Source organism: Typopeltis vanoorti, chromosome 12, assembly GCF_054136105.1.
Source record: "Typopeltis vanoorti isolate ZY-2024b chromosome 12, IOZ_Tvanoo_1.0, whole genome shotgun sequence".
Lineage (NCBI taxonomy): Eukaryota > Metazoa > Arthropoda > Arachnida > Uropygi > Thelyphonidae > Typopeltis > Typopeltis vanoorti.
Genome location: NC_143560.1, coordinates 58672761 through 58693608, shown reverse-complemented (window position 1 = coordinate 58693608; position 20848 = coordinate 58672761). Strand labels below are relative to the sequence as shown.

General features: G+C 38.2%; 1 protein-coding gene across 1 annotated transcript in view; it reads right to left on the bottom strand.

Annotated features, from left to right (window-relative positions):
- The window catches only part of LOC150100817 (uncharacterized), a 975156-nt gene that overhangs the window by 266692 nt on the left and 687616 nt on the right, over positions 1 to 20848 (bottom strand). Inside the window, exon 30 of the mRNA XM_090401910.1 lies at positions 7690 to 7823. Within this exon, the coding sequence (XP_090258036.1) occupies positions 7690 to 7823 (134 nt within the window). The remainder of the gene's footprint in view (positions 1 to 7689; positions 7824 to 20848) is intronic.

Here is a 20848-nt window from a genome sequence, read left to right as displayed (position 1 = left end):
ATTAATCTCTGTAGTTCATTTTCTGATCTACTACAATTTAATCATCTGCAAATAATAGTGTATCTGTATAAGAGATGCCTCTCTTATCTGCTCCACCAAAGAGCAGCCATATCCCCTAGACCTACAAGGAGTATACCAGGTCCGTTGCAGCTGCAAACTGTCCTACTACAGCCAAATAGGCAGGACAGCAAATATCAGGATATTCGAACACAAGGACTACATCCAGTTCTACCAATAAAGCTGCTAGTCAGGACTTGCTGACCACACTTTGGACACCCACTATAGGATACTCTGGAAGTAGGCCCCTTTATTATACCACAGCAAGTACGAAAGACTATACCTTGAATCTGCCTCAGTTCTGCAAAACTTTCCAAACCTCAACAAATTTGGGTGCATGAAATTGCCTCAAATTTGGGAAACATACATTCTAAGAATCCTGAGGGGCTCACTTTAGTGAGTACGGGAGTGGCAAACCCGAGGTACCCGATGCTGGACCATACCTTACTTCATGTAATATACATCTTTTATATTATCTGTAGACTGGTTCCTCCTCTTCCTTCCTTGCTTCTTTCTTCTCTTCTTGCTCCTTATCCCCAATGCTATTAGAATACTCAAGGGCTAGGGAAGAATCTTTCTTATTTTCATCTTATGCACTATTGTGAGGCACCAACCTGTGGTGCTACGAGGACAATGCAAATGATGAATCAAGTAGGAAAATTACATACTGGCTCGTCCGTCGCCCAACATAAAGAGGGACGCGTCCCGGACTTAGGCAGAGGGTTTAGGTCGAAAAATATGCTACAGTCTCCACTAGCTGCAGTGCACAATGATAGAAGGATATTAGTAGGAACATGTAACTGCAGATCTCTATGGGATGATGATAAATTGGACCATATAAAATGGGATGTTATGGGCCTTTCAGAGATAAGAAGGAAAGAAGAAATTCTCCTGCAATTAAAAGATGGACATCTACTCTACCACTGTGAATGTGACAGAAACTCAACTGGTGGTGTAGGATTCCTAATAAATAAAACAATCAAGGACAATGTCCTGTTTGTTAATAAAATAACATCAAGAATAGCTGAACTAAGTCTCTTCATAAATAAAAGATACCAACTGAAAATTATACAAACATATATATAGACCATTGAGATGAAGAGGTAGAAGATTTCTATGAAAGAGGAGAAAGACTTATTGAATTCACAGATATTATGAACAGCTTTTTCAAGAAGAAAATCAACAGCAAATGGACAAACTTACAATGAAATAGACTTCATCCTCTCCAACAGAAGATATATAATAAATAATACCAAAGTGCTTAATAGATTCAATACAGGAAGTGACCCCAAACTAGTAAGGGCAAAAGTATGGATCAACAAAAAATGGGAGTGGAATAAGCTCATAAGAAAAAAGTCTAATTTACTGAATCTACAAAACCTCTATCACAATAAAAGCTGTTATAGAGAATCACTCAAAAATGATTTTAAAAAGTTATTTAAAGCTACTTTCCTCGATGATGCTAATGAAATCTTAACAAAATCTCTCTTGAATTGTGCACTAGAAATAGGAGGTGTAAAAAGGCACCAAAGAGAAAAAAAACAAAGACAGGAAACCTTAGATCTGATGAAGAAAAGAAGAGATATGAAAAGAGATTTAAATGGCACCAATAAAATAGAATATGCGGAAATTTGTAAAACTATACATGAAAGGATGAAACATGAAATTAGATCGTATAATACTATGAAAATTAAAGAAACAATAGAAAACAATAGTAAAATGGAGGTCCTAAGATGTATATTATCATTTGGAACAAAGGAAATAGCTGCTGTAAGAGGAAAAAATGATGAACTTATAAAAAACAGAGATGCAATAATCAAAAGAATTCAGGAATTTTATACTGAACTCTATGAAGACAAAGACTGAGACATTCAAGAATCAACAATGGATAACTCGAGTGAGGAAAAATACGATGTCCCTGAGATCTTACAAGATGAAGTGGAAATGGCATTGCAGGATATGAAGAATGGAAAAGCCCCAGGAGAAGATTTAATTATGGTAGACTTCATAAAACTGGGAGGAAGCCCTGTTATCACACAACTGACCAACCTCTTTAATAAATGCCTAAAACAGAGAAAAATTCCAAAAAATTGGAACAATTCACTTCTAATATTAATTTTTAAAAAGGTGGGTAATAAGGAAGAAATTACAAACTACAGAACCTAAAAACCTACTCCCCACTATATTATTATTAATTCATAACACCTCCAGGCAGTCCAAAGACTCATCGAGGTGGGCACCTGCTCTACAGCTCTCCATTTCCATCGCCTCCACTAATAGCAACTACCCTCATCATCTATACCAGCACCATCTACTGCTGACCACCACCACCACTATTTTCACAGACAATCACAAACATCCGTGCCAACGGCAGGATTCGAACCCCCAGCCTTTTGGCTGGAGAGAGGATACGCTAACCCCTCAGCCAATCAGGCCGGCATACAAAGTCTTTGCAAAAATTATAAATAATAGAATAAAATCTAATCTAGAGGGAATGCAATCCTGTGAACAAACTGAATTTAGGAAGAATTACAATACTTTGGATCATATTCACACATTAAGACAGCTCACTGAAAAATCAATTGAATACAATGAACCCTCATGTCTGGCTGCCTATATAGACTACGAAAAAGCATTCGATTCTGTTAAAACATCTGCAACACTAAAAGCACTTGAAATCCAGGGAACTGAGAAAGCATATATTGAAACACCAACACATATTTACAATAATGCAACTTCTGTGACTAAATTATATAAAAACAGTTAAAAGTTTCCAATACAAAAAGGCATCCAGCAAGGCAACACCATATCTCCCAAATTATTTACAGCTGCATTAGAGGAAGTCTTTAGAAGCCTTGATTGGGAAACAAAAGGAATACTCATAAACAGAGAAAGGCTGCATCATCTGAAGCAGATAATGTTGTCTAATAGCAGATCAACCTTTAGTACCATAATACCTATATATGGTACTAAAGGTTGACCAGCCAACCTCTTGTATATGGGCCCAATATAAAAAAAGATAATCTTGAAGATCTGGAAGAAAGGCTAAATCAGCTAAATGAAGCCTCCAGAGTAATTGGATTAAAAATAAATAGAGAAAAAATAAAAATAATGATGCATAAATACATAAACCATAGAACTGTGAAAGTTGAAAACCATGAAATAGAACAAGTTACTTCATATGTATATTTGGGCCAATTGTTATCCTTTGAGGATTGCCAAAGGAAAGAGATTGAATGAAGAATTCACCTTGGAGGGATGGCTTATGGGAAAATGAGAGAGATATTCAGAAGTGACATCCCTATGAATCTAAAAAGGAAAGCTTTCAACCAGTGCATGCTTCCTGTCCTAACATACGGAGGAGAAACATGGACTTTAACAGAAGCCCTAAACAAAAAGCTGAGAACAACACAACATCGCATGGAGAGAAGTATGCTAAAAGTAACATTAAGAGATAGGAAGACCTGGAGAAGATCTCAAACAGGTGTCATGGATATCATAAAATACATTAAACAGGCTAAGTGGAGATGGGTGGGCATATTGCCAGATGCAGTGACGGAAGATGGACTAGAAAGACAACAGAGTGGAGACCAATGGAGGGAGCAAGACAAAGAGGAAGACCAAGAAGAAGGTGGAGGGATGAACAAATTGCAGGAGTGAGATGGATGAGAGAGAGGCAGAAAACCGAGTGGTCTAGAAAACCATGGGGGAGACCTTCATACAGCAATGGACAGAACCAAAAGGTTGAAGAAGACATTCTAAGATCATCAGTCCAACGGCCGAGACAATTGAATTTGGCCCACTAAGGGACACCATTTAGGACTCTAGGACTCATTCAGCCTTATTTGCTTAGTGTAAGTGTCCGCATGTACATATTACTATTACTACGGGCAACTCCAGGGAGTCATTAGACTCATTGAAGGAGGCCCCAAATCATATTCATCACAACTATTCAACATTCATACAGCATCTATCATACCTCGCCTTAAACTCATTCACTGTCACAGCATCCACCACAGACTCAGGGAGCGCATTCCACTCATTCACTACTCTAAAAGTAAAGAACCCAGCTCTAACACCTTTACTAACCACACTTTTGCCCAGTTTCCATGGATGTCTCCTAGTCCTCCCACAACCAGCCCTGTTCTCAAAAATATCTTCTGAATTAGTTTTATAGAAACCCCTCAGTAATTTGAATGTCTCAATCATATCTCCCCTCCTCCACCTATCAACCAATTTCTGTAACCCACAAATCCTCAACCTGTTCTCATAAGGTTCATTCCACAGACCTGCTATCATCTTGGTCACTCGCCTCTGGATCCTCTCCACCTCCTCCCCATCAAGAAGAAACCTAGGTGACCAAATCTGAGCACAGAAGTCAAGATGGGGTCTTATCAAGCTCGATACAGAGGAACAATAACCTGCTTGTCTCTGCTTGTCAACGTATTCTTCAGCAACCAAGTGAGTTGATGAGCTGATTTGGCCACTTTTGCAATGTGTCCCCTAAATTTCAATTCCTTATCCACCAACACTCCTAAATCTCGTGCCTCATCAATTTCCTGGAGCACAGTTCCACCAATGCAGTAAACTGCTGCAAATCTTTTCACCCCAAAATGCATAACCTTACATTTTGCCACATTAAATTGACATCCATTCTCCTTAGTCCAGACCTCCAATCTATCCAAATCATCCTGCAAAATTTTGACGTCATCTGCATTCACTATTGCCCTACCCAACTTCGCATCATCCGCAAGCAAATGAACTGTTCCTCTCAGATCCTTTCCTATATCATTAATGAACAAATTAAACAGCAATGGTCCAAGAACAGATCCTTGTGGCACACCACTAGTCACAGGCCGTTTTGTGGACTCTACTCCTGAGTAAACCACTCTCTGATATCTCTCCGTCAACCACCCTCCTATCCATCTCACCAACCCTATGTCCATCCCCATATGCTGCAATTTACTGATTAGAATTCCATGTGGTATCCTGTCAAAGGCCTTAGCAAGGTCCAGTAGAATCATTGTAAATCCATTACCCTTATCCAGTTCAGCTGTCACTGTGTTATAATACGTGAGCAAGTTACTGAGGCATGACCTACCCTTCACAAAACCATGCTGTCCCCGATACAGTATCCCATTTTCTTCTATCCAATCTTGTATTTTCCTCTTGACTATTTTCTCTAAGACCTTGATAATGATTTCTGTTATGCTGACTGGCCGGTAATTTTCAACAGCAGCCTTGGAACCACCTTTGTGCAGCGGAACTATTTTCCCCTCTTTCCACCCCCTTGGGACTGACCCAGACCCGAGGCTCAAATTAAACAAAATGGTGAAGGGCACTGACAATTCTTTAGCCGCTTCACATACGACACGAGCTGGTATACCATCCAATCCCACAGATGTATTGACATTGAGGTTCTGTAATAGACTAGTTACCTCTACTTCATTCATCACAATTCCAGTATAAGCTGTTGGTTCTTCCATTCCTGCAAGAGTATATCATCCAGGTCACCACCTGGATGATATACTCTTGCAAAGTGCTCGCTCAGTAATTCCACAATATCGACTGATTCGGTTACCTCCCTACCCTCAGCATTTTTTAAGATCATTCTACCATGAGCATTTTTCCTTTTACTTGCAACATATTGAAAAAACTGTTTGGGATTCTCTTTAGCCTGTATGGCCAATTTTCTTTTGTAATCTGCTTTTGCTTTTCTTACCACCCTTGTTACCATCCTGGCCTGAGCTTTATACTGTTCCTGCACCCGATGGTCACCTTTCTCCTTAAATTCCCTCCACAATTGTTTCTTTTTTTGCAGCTCAAGCTTAATAGTGTTATTCATCCATTTAACCCCTACTTGATTTATTATTCGGACTCTTGGTATACAGTCAACCATTGCCGCCTGCAAACAGTTCTTAACCACCTCCCATGCACTATCAACATCCAGCCCTTGCAGTTTTACATGCCATGGCATTGAGCCAAGCACACACCTAAGCTTGTCATACTTACCAGCCCGGTAATTCCACATGTACCCTGTCTTAATTGTAAATTCCACTCCTTTAGCCACCTCCCAAGTCATGACCTTATGGTCACTCTCACCAGTTGGTGGCAACATGGTCATGTTCATTACAGCCACATTCTCAGTTGCAATTACAAGGTCCAGCACTCTCTGCCCCCTGGTATTTTCCACTACATGTTGCCATAGATAGTTGTCCATTAATAACCGCTTAAAATCCAATTCCTTCCTCCCATGTGCCCTCTCCTCTTTCCAGTCAATGTTACCATAATTGAAATCACCCATAATAATTACCCTCCTTCCACTAATTTCTTCTATTTGCCTATGCATACTATCCCCACCATCTATTCCATCACCTGGTCTATAGCAGCACCCAATTGTATATTTTGTTCTGCTAGATTCTATCTCACACCAAACAGCCTCAAATGTGCTCTTTTCTCTATCCTGCAGTTCAACTTCTATACTCCTTGGCTGCAGCTCATCAGCTATCATCAATATTGTTTTGTGATCCCTGAAGATGGCAATGTAACATAGGTAGTTATTAAAGTTTTTGTAAATAATAATCTAGTTTATGTTGTAATTTCCTAAAATATGTCTAACAACATATAAGCTTATCTACAAGAAGAAGAAGAAAGACAGGTTGCAAAAATCACATGTCAAGACAATGTCTTTTTTTTTGGTGCTACTGGAATTATCCACTGCAAATTTGTTCCTGCAGGCAACACAGTGAATGGTAAATATTATTTAGGAGTAATGCAATGTATGTATGAATGTATATCAGCATGTGATGTGTCAGGAAAGAACTGTTCCATGACAATGAGCCCATGCAGTTTCTCACTTTGAAGTCAATCTGTGTGATCAAATATTCCCACTGTTTGCCAGATTTGGTACCCACACACTTTTTCCTCTTCCCAAAGATGAAGTATGCCTTGAAAGGGGAGCGCTTCAGCAACATTAAGGACATCCAGTGCAGTGTGATCCTGAAGGAGGTTCCCCATTCAGGACTTCCTCTGTTCCTTCGAACACCTGTATGACAGACGTAAACAGTGTGCGGTGTCAGAAGGAAATTATTTTGAATCTGCATGATTGACAATTCCAAATATAGTTCTTTCTTTTGATATAATATTTGTTGTCTTACTTGATGGGCATGCTGTGTATGTTGCCATTTCTCACTTCCCATGCTGCATTTCTAATAAATACATGGGAAGTATGAATGCCATAGGTACTACAGTTTTCTACTAAATTTCATAGTATTGTGTCCAAAATGCAATAATGGTATGTCAGCAGAGTAGGCGACAGTGAACTATACATTGGACATAAGGTAAATAAGATGCAACAAGCAAACATAGCCTTCAAAGCAACTACACAACTCAATAGTCCCAATGCAAAAAAAAAAAAAAAAAAAAAAAATCAACAAATATATACAATATTGCTACTTATAAAACAAAAGAAATCATATCTTTTCTATATTTCCACAGTAATAGCATTCTTTCAAAGCATCCAATATATAAATGTGAGCAAGAGTAAAAAATAGGAGTAATTATACTGAATAAGTATAATTAATATTAAAAATATAACCTAAAAACTGTTTTTTGTGATAGTCAGTTATTTACCTTTTTACCTTTAGTGCCAGGAAAACCAGGATAACCAGAATTTCCTTTTACTCCTTTGAGTCCGGAGAAGCCCCTGGAACCATTCAGTCCAGCAACACCAGGGTAACCTTTATCACCTTTAATACCTGGATAACCTGAATTATAACATATTTTTAATTTTGAGTCACACATATTATAGAACAATGCCATAACAGGCTTAAATATTGATTGTTATACTTAATAGTCTTCACGGTATGAACAACACTGGAAAAACAAAACAAATAACTTATTTGGTTAGTAACATTTCTCTGGATTTCAAACATCTTCAGAGCACAAAGTACACTGTGACAAAATTTGTTGCACTTAGATTGTTGCAGAAATAACTCATATGATAAAAGAAAAGGCATTAATGTCCCACCAAAGCACTCTCTAGTCTACACTATTACTGATAACCCTTCCCAAATTCACACCATCTGCAAACAACTGAATGTCCCCTTGCCATCCATTGACAATATCATTGATATAAAGATTGAACAATACAGGTCCCAGTACTGAGCCCTCTGTGGAACCCCACTTGTAACCTTCTGCTTCCTTGATATTGCCCCATCATACACAACTCTCTGATATCTATCAGTCAGTCAATCCTGAATCCATTTGAATAACCCGACATTTAAACACATGTGCTGCAACTTAAATATCAGCTTATCTTGTGGCACCCTGTCAAACATATTTGCCAAATCTAAAAAAATGGCAGTATATGCCTTTCCCTCATCAACTGCTCTTGTAACTTTATTATAAAAGACAATCATATTACTAAAGCAAGAGTGCCCCTTAACAAATCCATTGATTCTCATAGATAACATTGCCCTCATCTACCCAACGCTGTATATAGTCCCTCACTAATTTCTCCAAGACCTTAACAACTACTGATGGCACACAAACAGGTCTATAATTAGACACTTCCAGTCTGCTACCAACCTTATGCAGCGGCACTATCTTACCTTCCTTCCATTCCCTAGGTACCTTTCCTTCAGCCAGACTTTTATTGAAAAGCCAGGACAACGGAGCTGTCAGTTCTTTAGCACATTCTTTCAAAACACGTGGTGAAATACCATCCAGTCCAGCAGCTCTTTATTGGTATCCAGAGTACTCAGTATTTGGAACACACTCTCCTCTTGCACCTCTAAACCCTGATCTGCCCTATCTTTCTAGTATTAAAACCCTCCTCCAGGATGAAATATTCCAATAAAGTGCTCATTGAACAACTCCACTATGTCCTCTGCATCAGTCACTCTATTTGCATTGTTATCCCGCAATGTCATTCTTCCACAATCGTTTCTCTGCCTACTGGCCACATAGCTAAAAAATTCCCTAGGATTTTCTATGGATCTTAGTGTCACTCTCTTCTCATAATCTTGCATCATTATCTTGCATCAGTCAGTCTTTCTCTCTTCTACTCTCTCCATTCACATAACTGAAACTCCTTTTTCATAACTTCCACTTCCTTTCAATACCTCCCTCTCCATGCATCCTATCTTCACTCGAGATTCACTGACACAGTTAGCACCATCCTTCAGTCTTTCATATCTCCAGTCACACCACCCAATATCAAGTCTGATGCAGGTTATGCAGGAGGAGTGGTGTGGAGTGAATTGAATGGGCAAAAGGACTTATACAAGAAGGATAGTTTTCATCTGAATGGATTGGGTGTTTGGAGCATGGCCAAAGGTTATTGACATTAGTGAGACATGACTAACAGAAGATGATATAGTTAGATCAAATGTGAAGGTTAACTGTATTCAGGGAGGATAAGAGAGAGAAAAAAATGGGGGAAAGGAGTGTGATTGATGATAGCCGATAAACTGGAACCAAAGAGAAATTCAACTGCAGGCCAGTGAAAATAGCACATTTGAGGCTATCTGGTGTGAGATTGAGACCAGCAGAACAAAATATATATTGGATGCTGCTATAGACCAGAGGATGGAAAAGATGATGGACAGGACACACGGGAGGAAGGAAATGAATTTTATGCAATTACTAAGGGATAATTACCTGAGACAGCATGTGATGGAATATACTATGGGTTTGAGAATGCTCGATCTAGTAACTGCATGCTCACAAACTGATGGCAATGTGGTCATATTCATTACAGACAAATTCTGAGAATTTGTCTGTAATGAATATGACCACATTGCAACCAGTTGGTGAGAGTGATCATGTGGTCTTGACTTGGGAGGTGGCTAAATGTGTGGAATTTTCAGTTAAGACAGAGTATAATGGATGCGAAATTACAGGGCTGGTAAGTATGAAAAGCTTAGGAGATTGCTTGCATCAGTGATTTGATTTTGATGTTTGATTTTTATGGTGCAAAGACATCAAAGGTCATACTGTACAAGGGCACAGGTTACAGCAGTACATATGGTAATTGGTTAGTAGGACAATCACAAACATCTATGCCCTTGGTAGGATTCGAACCCACAGCCTCTTGGCTGGAGAACGGATTCACTAACCACTTGACTAACAGGCCGGTGCTTGAATCAGTGCCATGGTATGTGAAACTGCAAGGCCTGGATGTTGATAGTGCATAAGAAGTGGTAAAGAAGTATTTCATCAGGTAATGGCAGACTGCATACCTAGAGTCAGGAGAGTAAATCAAGTGAGAGTTAAATGGATGAATATCATCATTAACTTGGAGCTGCAAAAAAAGAGACAGCTGTGGAGGAAATTTAAGGAGAAAGATGACCTGCAGGCATATGAACAGTACAAAGCACAGGCCAGAAGGGTAATTAGTGGTAAGAAAGACAAAAGCAGATTATGAAATGAAGTTAGCAATGTAGGCTAAAGATAATCCCAAATGGTTCTTTTGATATGTTGCAAGTAAAAGAAATTTTACTGAATGCTAATGGTAGGAAGGTAACTGAATTAGTCAAATTAGTAGAATTACTAAGTGAACACTTTGCAAGAGTATATCATCCAGGTAGTGATATTGCAGAAACAAGAGAGCCAAAGGCTTATATGGAAACTGAGGCAAAATGAAATGGAGGCGCATAGCATATTACAAAACCGTAATGTGAATACAGCTGTGGGATTGAATGGTATACCAGCTCAATTTTTACTTGAAGTGTGAGGGAATTGTTAGTGTCCTTTACCATGTTGTTTAATCATGTCTCGGCTCTGGGTTAGTCTCCAGGGGGTGAAAAGAGAAAATAGTTTCATTGCCTAAAAGTGTAGCAAATTACCGAGTTATCAGCATATCAGAAGTTGTTGCCATAGTGTTGGTCAAGAGCAAAATAAAGGAATGGATGGATGAAAATAGGATACTGTATGGGAGCAGCATAGTTTTGTGAAGGTTAGGTCAGGCCTCAGTAGCTTGCTCATGTTTTATAATACAGCAGCTTAGTTGGATAAAGGTAATAGGTTTCCAGTGATAACTGCTGGATTTTGCAAAGACAGGATACCACATGGGATTCTAATCAGTAAACTGCAGCACATAGGGATGGATATAGGGTTGGTGAGATGGATAGGAAGGTGGTTGATGGAAAGATATTAGAGAGTAGAGTCCAAAAAAAGGCCTGTTACTAGTCGTGTCCACAGGGTTCTGTTCTTGGACCACTACTGTTTAATTGATTCATTAACGATATAGGAAAGGATCTGTTCAATTATTTGCCAATGATACAAAGTGGGGTAAAGCAATAGTTAATACAGGTGTCAAAATTTTGCATAATGATTTGGATAAACTGGCAGACTGGGCAAAGCAGAATGGATATCAGTTTAATGTGGCAAAGTGTACGGTTATGCATTTTGGAGTGAAAAGATTACCAGCTGTGTACTACACTGGTGGAACTGTACTTCAGAAAACTGACAAAGCCAAAGACTTGGGAGTGTTAGTGGACAGGGAGTTAAAGTTTAGAAGGCAAATAGAAAAAGGCTAAAGCAGCTCATGAGATCATTTGGTTACCGAAGAATACTTTGACGAGTAGAACAAGCAAGTTATTATTCCTCTTTGTTGAGCCTCGATAAGACCCCATCTTGACAACAACTCTGTACAGATCTTGGTGCCAGGGTTTCTTGGTAATGAGGTGAAGATCCAAAGGTGAGTGACCAAGATGGTAGCAGGTCTATATGGAATGAACCTTATGAGAATAGGATGAATATTTGTGGGTAACAAACTAGTTGATAGGTGGGTTTTTACTGAAGAGTAATTCAGAGGAAATTTTTCAGAAGAGGTGTGTTGGTGGGAGAACTAGGGGCCCATCCATGGAAACTGAGTAAGAGGGTAGTTAGCAAGGGCATTAGAATTAAGTTTTTTGCTTGGAGAGTAGTGAATGAGTGGAATAGGTTGCCAGAGTCTGTTGTGGGTGTCATGACTGGGAATAAATTCAAAGCAAACTATGATAGATACTGCACATATGTTGGACAGCTCTTGACATGATGTTTAGGGCCTCCCTCAATGACTCTAAGGAGAGTTGCTCATAATAATAATAATAATAATAATAATCTGATGTTTGTATTCTTCTCCCCTTCCCAATCACACTACTCTTAACTCTCCACCAAATGCACATTTCCTCAGTACTATCAATGTCACTGAATCCTGAGATTCTTATATCAATAATAACCAACTCCTCCCACTGTCAAATAATCCCTTCCTCCCTTGATTCTATCAAATAAAACGTTGGGGTACTCAGGATTGGGGTACTGCAGTTGAATGCCCTGCCTCTGAACTGTACCCTGTATGAAAGAGAATCCAGAGCATTGCCTGCTAGCAAGTACTGACTTTTCCATATAGACAATCATGAATGTAGTTTTCAAGGTAGATTTTGAAAGCTTTACTAGTGTATGTACCAAAAATAGGCTATGCTGCAAGCACAAATAATTTTATATGCTCCAGGATATACAAGAGGAATTTACCAATCTTTTCCGATGTTTCTGTCACCTCCCAGCTATCAGCATTCATTAGAGTTATCCTACCATACATTTCTTGTTTTTATTCACTATGTGATAAAGTGGAATTTCCACGCTTGCACAACCAACTTCTTTTCGTAATCAATTTTGCTTTCTTCCCAGTGCTGGCCAGTAGCCTTCTTTCCTGTTCTTTGTACTGCTCATAATGGGTTGCTTATCTTCTCGTAATCTATTTTGCTTTCTTTCCAGTGCTGGCCAGCAGCCTTCTTTCCTATTCTTTGCACTGCTAATAATGGGTTGCTGATCACCATTCTTGTTATATTTTCTCCATAACTTTTTTTTTAACACCACCTTTCTCAACCCCCACTCCCCAAATATTTCCTATGTGTTGCGGTGATTAAATTTAGGATAATTATTTCCAAATAGACTAAGTCTAACAAGGGCAGTGTATTATGTCTGAATTGTGTACACTGCATTATGAGTATGCCTGATTTGTGTGATGGGAGAAAAAAAAAGTTCTGAATTTTAAGGAGGGAAAAACCTGCTATCTTCATATAAAACCAGCAAACACAACTTCAGCTGAAAGGTGAGTGTTTGCTACAGTGACAACTTGCCATACTTTTTTTTTTCCTTAATATAGATTCAAATCTAGGTCTTTCCAACAGAAGAACATTATCAATAAACTACAGAGACTCACATGTGCTAACATCCTTCCCTTCTAGCTTATACCATGGCACTGCTCCAAGCTGTCACTAAGTCTGTCATAATCACTGACTCAGTAGTTTAACATAAATCCAATCTTACTCTCAGGTGAAGAATGCAAGATCACTCTTCACAGTCAAAGATAACATGGCTATCTCGGTTATATACAAATCATCAGATGCTATTGCCAGATCCAATATTATCAATTCCTCAGATTTTATCACATATTGTTTCGGTTATTAATTCTTAACAGGATGCATAAAAGGTGTCCCCTCCTCCTTCCAATATTCTTGACTTCTGGCATTTGTGTACCAGAATTGTAACATCCCCCTTGCATCCACAGCTATCCTTGTCTCTCGCAATGACTGCCCATTAAAATTTGATACACTACATTCAGATTTTTTTTTTATCATTCTTATTAACATATGCTCATCATCATCCCTGTAATATGAAACTTGTTTTAATGAGGTGATCTATATTGTATCTGTAGTAATTCCATTATTATTATTAATGCTTACTATGATGATTAATATCTGATCTCCATGGAGTCAAAGACTTTTCACAGAAGGTCTGTATTCTCTCAAGCAAAAACATCATCAAACCGTTAAATCCTTTCACAGTTTTCACACTTAACACACTTTCAAGCAGTACATTCCACTTACCAGTCACTCTACATATAAAAATAACTGTTTCTCACACCTTCCTTATACAGCTTCCAGGGATGACCTCTAGCTTGACCCTTCTCTCTTTCTACTCTATGAAATATCTTCTCCACATTATTCTGGTTACAACTCTTCACCAACTTATGTCTCAATCATATCCCTCTTCTTCTATTCACAAGGCTATATAAGTTGCATTCTCTCAATCTCTCTTCCTTGTTTCTGATATTCAGTAGACCTGACACCGACTTCATAAACATTTTCTGGATACTCTCCAAAACATCCTCACCACCCTGAAAACTAGGTGGCCAAATATGTGCACCATAGTCCATATGTAGCCTGATCAAAGCCTTATACAAAGGAGCCATAACCTCTTTTTGATTCTGCTTGTAAATATCCTCCTGATTATTGCCATAATCTATTGGGACTTCAAGTCTCTGTGTACCATCACTCCCAGATCGCTCATCTACTTCCATCTACATTTAATTAAGAAATTAAATTTCTCAATTAAATGTATACTCTGAATTGTAATCATGCCTACCAAATTTCAGTACTTTGTGAAACATTAAAGTGACAGCTCCAATCTTTTGCCAGCTGCACATCTCCAGTTAAGCCAGTCCCAGTGTCATTAAAGTACAAGTTAAATAATATTGGTCCCAAAACAGAGCACTACAGGTATATCGTGAGAGGATATAACCATTCTGACCATCATAACAAATATTGCTGTTTATCAATCCACTTCTGAATCCTAGTCCTCACCAACTTCAACAATTTAAAAACAACCCTAGACATGCATATTAATGTGTAAATTTGTCGACTCAGACTTATCCACTTCTCCCTCCCTTTTGTAGTCGAACAATTTTTCTTATCTTCTATTCCATTGGGACCTGTCCTGTTGCAAGATGCACTATGGAATTAATTACCATTAATTCCATAGTGCATTCCCTAAAGACACATGCCGATACACTGCTAAATCATTGCCTTATTAATATCAAGTTTACTTAATTTTTCATATACTTCATGCTAATTCATCATTGGTTGCTCTACCACCATACCTTCAAAATTCCTACTTCTCCTGGTGTTACCATCAGTAGGATAAAATATACTGATAAATTGACCAGTGAATAATTCAGTTATATCCTCTCTATTGGTTACCAATCTGCCAGTGTCATAACTAGCATCATCCTTCCATGGTCATTTTTCGTTCTACTTACCACATATCGAAAGAACTCACTAGGATTTTTCTTAGGCTTGATTAGCTAATTTCTTCTCATACTGCACTTTTGTTACCTTTAAGACCAGAGTCATCTTCCTGGCCTGCTCATTGTTCTTCATGCAAATGATCATTAGCAACATTCATTTTGTGTTACCTCCATAGTGCCTTCTTCCAGTTTTCTCACTTAATATCTTTATTCATCCATTTCACTCCTAACTTGTTTAGCCTTTTCACCTTTGGAAAACACTCAGACATCACTGCTGTTAAATAGTGCTTGATAAATGCTCAAGCAGTGTCTATATCCTTCCCACTCAACTCCTCTTTCCACTCTTTCCATGCTATAGCTCCCAGGTTTTTTCTAAGCTTTAAAGAATCACCTAGCTTGTAGTTCTACATATATCCCCACTTGATAGAAGTTCTCATGCAAGTGGCTGCAACCCTGGCAATCACTTCATGGTCACTCTCACCAGCTAGGAGAAGCTTAAACACACAATTCTCAGTCACATCCTCTCATGATATAACCAGATCGAAGATTCTTAACCTTCTTGTGCCCTCTACATACTGTCTAAGATTGTTGGCCCTTAAAAACTTGAGAAATTCATTCTCCTTATGTACTGATGCTATCTTTTCATTCCAGTGAATATTGCCATAATGATCACCCACTGCTTGCCAACTAAGCCTAGTTGCCTATACATTTCTTTGCTTTCACTTCAACATTCTCTGATCTGTAGCAACATCCACCAAATAACTCATTTTATCAACCTCTACTTTACACCATACTGCTTCAAACCCACTGCTTTTTTTTTCTTCTCCTTGTATCTCAACCTTGAGCTGACTAATTCCCCTTCTACTGTCAACAGCACTCCCCTTCCCTTCTTGTCTTTCATGAAAAACATCATATTCCTCCATTTCTATTCCCATCAAGATGTCATTCTCATCCAACTGTGTTTCACTTTGCAGATAAATAATTTCAATGAAATAATTTCATTTTCCTTATTTCTGATACTCCCGGCATTTGTAGATATGCATAAGAGTTCATTTATTGGTCTATAACCAGTCCTAATCATGCTACCCCTCATCTGTGAATTCTCCTCATCTTTTGCACCATATATACCCTCCCAGACTCAAATCCACATATATTCCTGGCTGACTTACATTTCTGTTCTAACATTTTCATCTCCATTCACAACCACATCAGTCCCACTTAGCCCACTCTATTGCTCATGCACATCATCTTTAACTTCTATTGATACCCTGTTTGTAATTGCTCATTACACTTCCTTCCATCAGCAGTCTTTCCAAATGACTCTCTCCAGAACCATTCAGATGCAGTCCATCCTGTTATATATAGTTCTATTTATCCATCAAACTCATCCCACATGTTCACAAATTGCACTCCTTTCTTCTCACACATTTCCACTAACATTCTATTCAAGATCTTTGCTCTAGCTCACAACTCATCATTGTCAAACCTGTGCAACACATGAACTACTTTTTCTACCACACCGTTTTCCTTCACTCTCCTCAATAATCTCCTGATATCCAATCTCATTCTTCCTATATCAAACCAAATCATTTGTTCCAACCACAAACTCCTTCATACAATTACTTTTCATATCCAGCACTGCATTCACTATGTTTATTCTCCCTCCTGCAAGACTTAACTTGTGCACCCTCTTATCCAGCACATCTTTTATGAGATAATCTCTATATAGTTCTATTCTTGAGATATTCACTATTTCTCTCTCTCCACTATCTTTCATTTTATTCTTTTGCACTATTCCCTTCATGTCTATCATATGCTTAATTTCATTCTGTATATGCTTCATTTCATTCTTCAATTCTTACATTCCACAGTTGTTTCCACTGTTGCTTCATCAGGCACACTTTTGTTAATTTCCACAGTCACATCACTTCTTGCTTCACCAGTCTGGTTCCCAACTTTCATTCAGATCACTGTAGTCCATTAGCACATCACACTTTCTACAGACCCCTCACTCTCTGACTTCTCTTGTTTAATCTCTCAACAAAAACATCTACCACATTTGCCCATGCATACATATTGCACTCCTGACAACAAACTATCTTGATAAAATCTACACACAACACACTATTTTTGCACTGTGAATCTGGATGACCTCATTCTTACTGCCATTTTAGCCTTCATTAACTGTTATTCTGAAAAATTCAAACTGATTAACTTCTAAATGCAAACACACCACAGTTAGTCACAACTAAACCAGACTAAAAGTTATAACACACTGCTAATAATTAATATCTAAACTTATCTCTTTTTTTGACAAACTGTACATCACAAAAGACTGAACACTTCACCCTCCCATGAGGTTTCAATTACAAGTCACAATGTTTCGTGGGGTATATCACATCGTGATCCCTATTTATCAGTGTTCTTCACATGTAGTAGAAACCTTTACAACTTTTGTAATACATTCAATGAACTTCAACTCCTTATACCTATAGTGCTATATGACTCACCATCTCCTCTCCTTGAGGAGGAAAGTGATAAAATACCATACAGTGCACATTATTCTATATAATTCCCCTTATAAAGTAGGTGACATTACACTTGGCAGCACTGAACTGAAATCCACCATTTATCTGCCCAGAGCAACTTACTCAAATCCTTCTGCAACATCACTTTTTCTAATTTACCATCACAGCACAAACTTAGCATGATCAACAAACAAAAGAATTACTGATCTATAATGTAAAAAAAACAGAAAAAGAAAAAGAAAATATATAATAAATCCATGTGAATAGAAATTAGAACAGAAGAATGGCTAACTGAAAATTATGCTACTAAAAAAATATAAAAATAATTAACTAGCAGCAACTAAAAACTCATGAAATTAAAGCATATATATAAATACAAACACACACACACACACACACACACACACACACACACACTGATCTACTGTTGTAAATTGCTCTGTGTGTGCACAGTTGTCCCTTTCATAAAATAATCAGTCACTTTTTTATATAATTTACAGAAGAAAATTTGAAATACTGTAATATAAAATTTTTTTATGTATTCCATTCTAAAATAAAGTATCTACATACATCACATTTAAAAATACAGCTTTTGCATTTTAAAGGCATATTTTTTATCAGGTGATTACCAAAAACAAAACAAGCCTCGCTAACCATTTAGGATTATCCAGGCTTTTTTGGATTTCTCCCATCAAGTTGAAGCACAGGTTCATGGCTGAGGGGGACCTCCTAGTGATGGCACTGACCCTTTTCATTTCTCTTTTTCTTTGCTTTTTTCCCATATTCTTCACTCTACTTCTCCTCAGTCTTTTTCGCCATCTAACCAAGTGAAAAATAAACTTTCAACATCTTTCTCTAAATCCAGAGTAATTTAATAAAAAAGGTGACACATCTTTTGGCAACTCTTATAGGTAAAGATGACCTCACTGCTTCTGCCTGGTATCTCCACCTCAGGGCCTGATTCCCACTGAAGAGACCTCAATAAAGGTCAAAACTAGTCTAGGTAGTGGCCCTTCCTTTAATGCATAACATTATACATATCCGCAAGTAGATGTGTTTTGCGAGATACTGAGATAGGAGTGATGTTAGTTTGGTCCACCATTGCTACGAGTTACCCAGTGTTGTACTACCTTACCCCAGTCCTGAAGATATTTTCAGGCACAAACTTGGTTTGCTCACACTTGGATAAAGGATTAAATTAAATTTATTATAGTCTAACCAAGTGAAAAATAAACTTTCAACATCTTTCTCTAAATCTGGAGTAATTTAATAAAAAAAAGGATGGCACACCATTTCGCAACTCCTATAGGTAGAGATGACCTGCTAATGCTTCTGCATGGTATCTCCACTTGGGCCTGGCTCCCACTGAAGAGACCTCAATAAAGGTCGAAACTAGTCTGGGTTGTGGCCCTTCCGTTAATGCATAACATTAGACATATCCGCAAGGAGATGTGTTTTGCATTATGGGAGATACTGAGATAGGAGTGTTGGTAGCTTGCTCCACCTTTGCAAGGAGTGCCATGGTGTTGTACCACCTTACTCCAGTCCTGAAGATACTTTCAGGCACAAACTTTGTTTGATCACACTTGGATAAAGGATTAAACTAAATTTATTATACTCTAACCAAGTGAAAAATAAACTTTCAACTGGAAATGGTCCAGTGACAAAGATAGGATTTTATTTCTGGTCTCTAGAACGAGAAGTGTATAAGAAGCTGTATAAAATGAGTGGAGCAGGAGAGTAAGGAGCACATTCTTCTTTGCATGTAAAGTGGTTAGAGAATGGAGAGCAAAGAATGCAGTCCTTTTTCTCTCTCTCCTGCTCCACTCATCTTATGCTGCTTCCAGGGATGGCCATTTGTTTTACTCCAGCCTGCCTCCATTCATTGAAAAATATTTTTGACACTAATCTGGTAAACGTCCCTTATTAACTTGTATGTTTCATTCATATCCCTCCAATTCTCCTCATACAGTATGCATTAAGGGGGCGGAGCACTACCCACACCGGTTTCGATCTTTATTGAGGTCTTGTCAGTGGAACCAGGCCCAGAGTGAAGATACTAAGGCAGAAGTAATGCTAAGACTATCCCACTCTGGGCCTGGCTCCCACTGACAAGACCTCAATAAAGGTTGAAACTGGTATGGATAGTGCCCCCCCCCTTTAATGCATAGCAGTATACATGTCTGCAAGGAGATGTGCTGTGCATTATGGGAGATACTGAGACAAGGAGTTGAGAGCTTGATTCACCTTTGCTGAGAGTTGCCCAGACTCGCAGCAAACTCTGGGACGAAAAACCAGAGTTTGAGAGGAAAAAACCATCAGGACTGTACTACCTTACCTCAGTTCTGAAGATATTTTCGGGTGTAAACTTTGTTTGCTCACACTTGGATAAAGGATTAAACTAAATTTATTATAGTCTAACCAAGTGAAAAATAAACTTTCAATATTTAGACAATGATCTCAATAAGCCATCAACTATTCAATTTGCTGACATGATATTGAAAGAAACTCAATACAATTTAAATATCTAGGCTCTATAATAACTAAAGATAATAAGATCCAAACAGAAATAAAGATGAGAATCCAAGCAGGTAATAAATCATATTTCTCACTTCAGCACCTCCTCTCATCTAAAAATCTGTCATATGAATCTAAAATAAATATCTACAGAATGCTAATTAGACCAGTCGTATTATATGGTGCAGAGACATGGAATATAACAAAAGCTAATGAAGATCAATTACAATGCTTTGAAAACAAAATCTTATGAAAAATATTTGGTTCGGTGAAAGATCCTGTGACAGATGAATGGAGAAGGTAAAAGAATAAAGAACTCTATGAACTTTAATAAATGAAATCAGAGCGAGTCGCATGAGATGGTTAGGTCACCTGGAAAGAATGGAGGATAACAAGCTAGTGAAGAGAACCTTTCTACATCACTCAAATGGAAGACGTCCTAGAGAAAGACCCCTCAGAAGATGAATGGATAACATTGAAATGGATATGAAAGAGCTGAAGCTGCAAAACTGGAAGGAATTGGCTAAAGATAGGAAAAAATGGAGAACTGTGGTGCTTGCAGCTCAAGAAGAAGAAGAAGAAGAAAATAGTGTGGGTTCAATGGTCAATTTCCTTGACTTTACGGGATGAAAAACCAGAGTTTGAGAGAAAAAACCTGCTTGCCCATGCC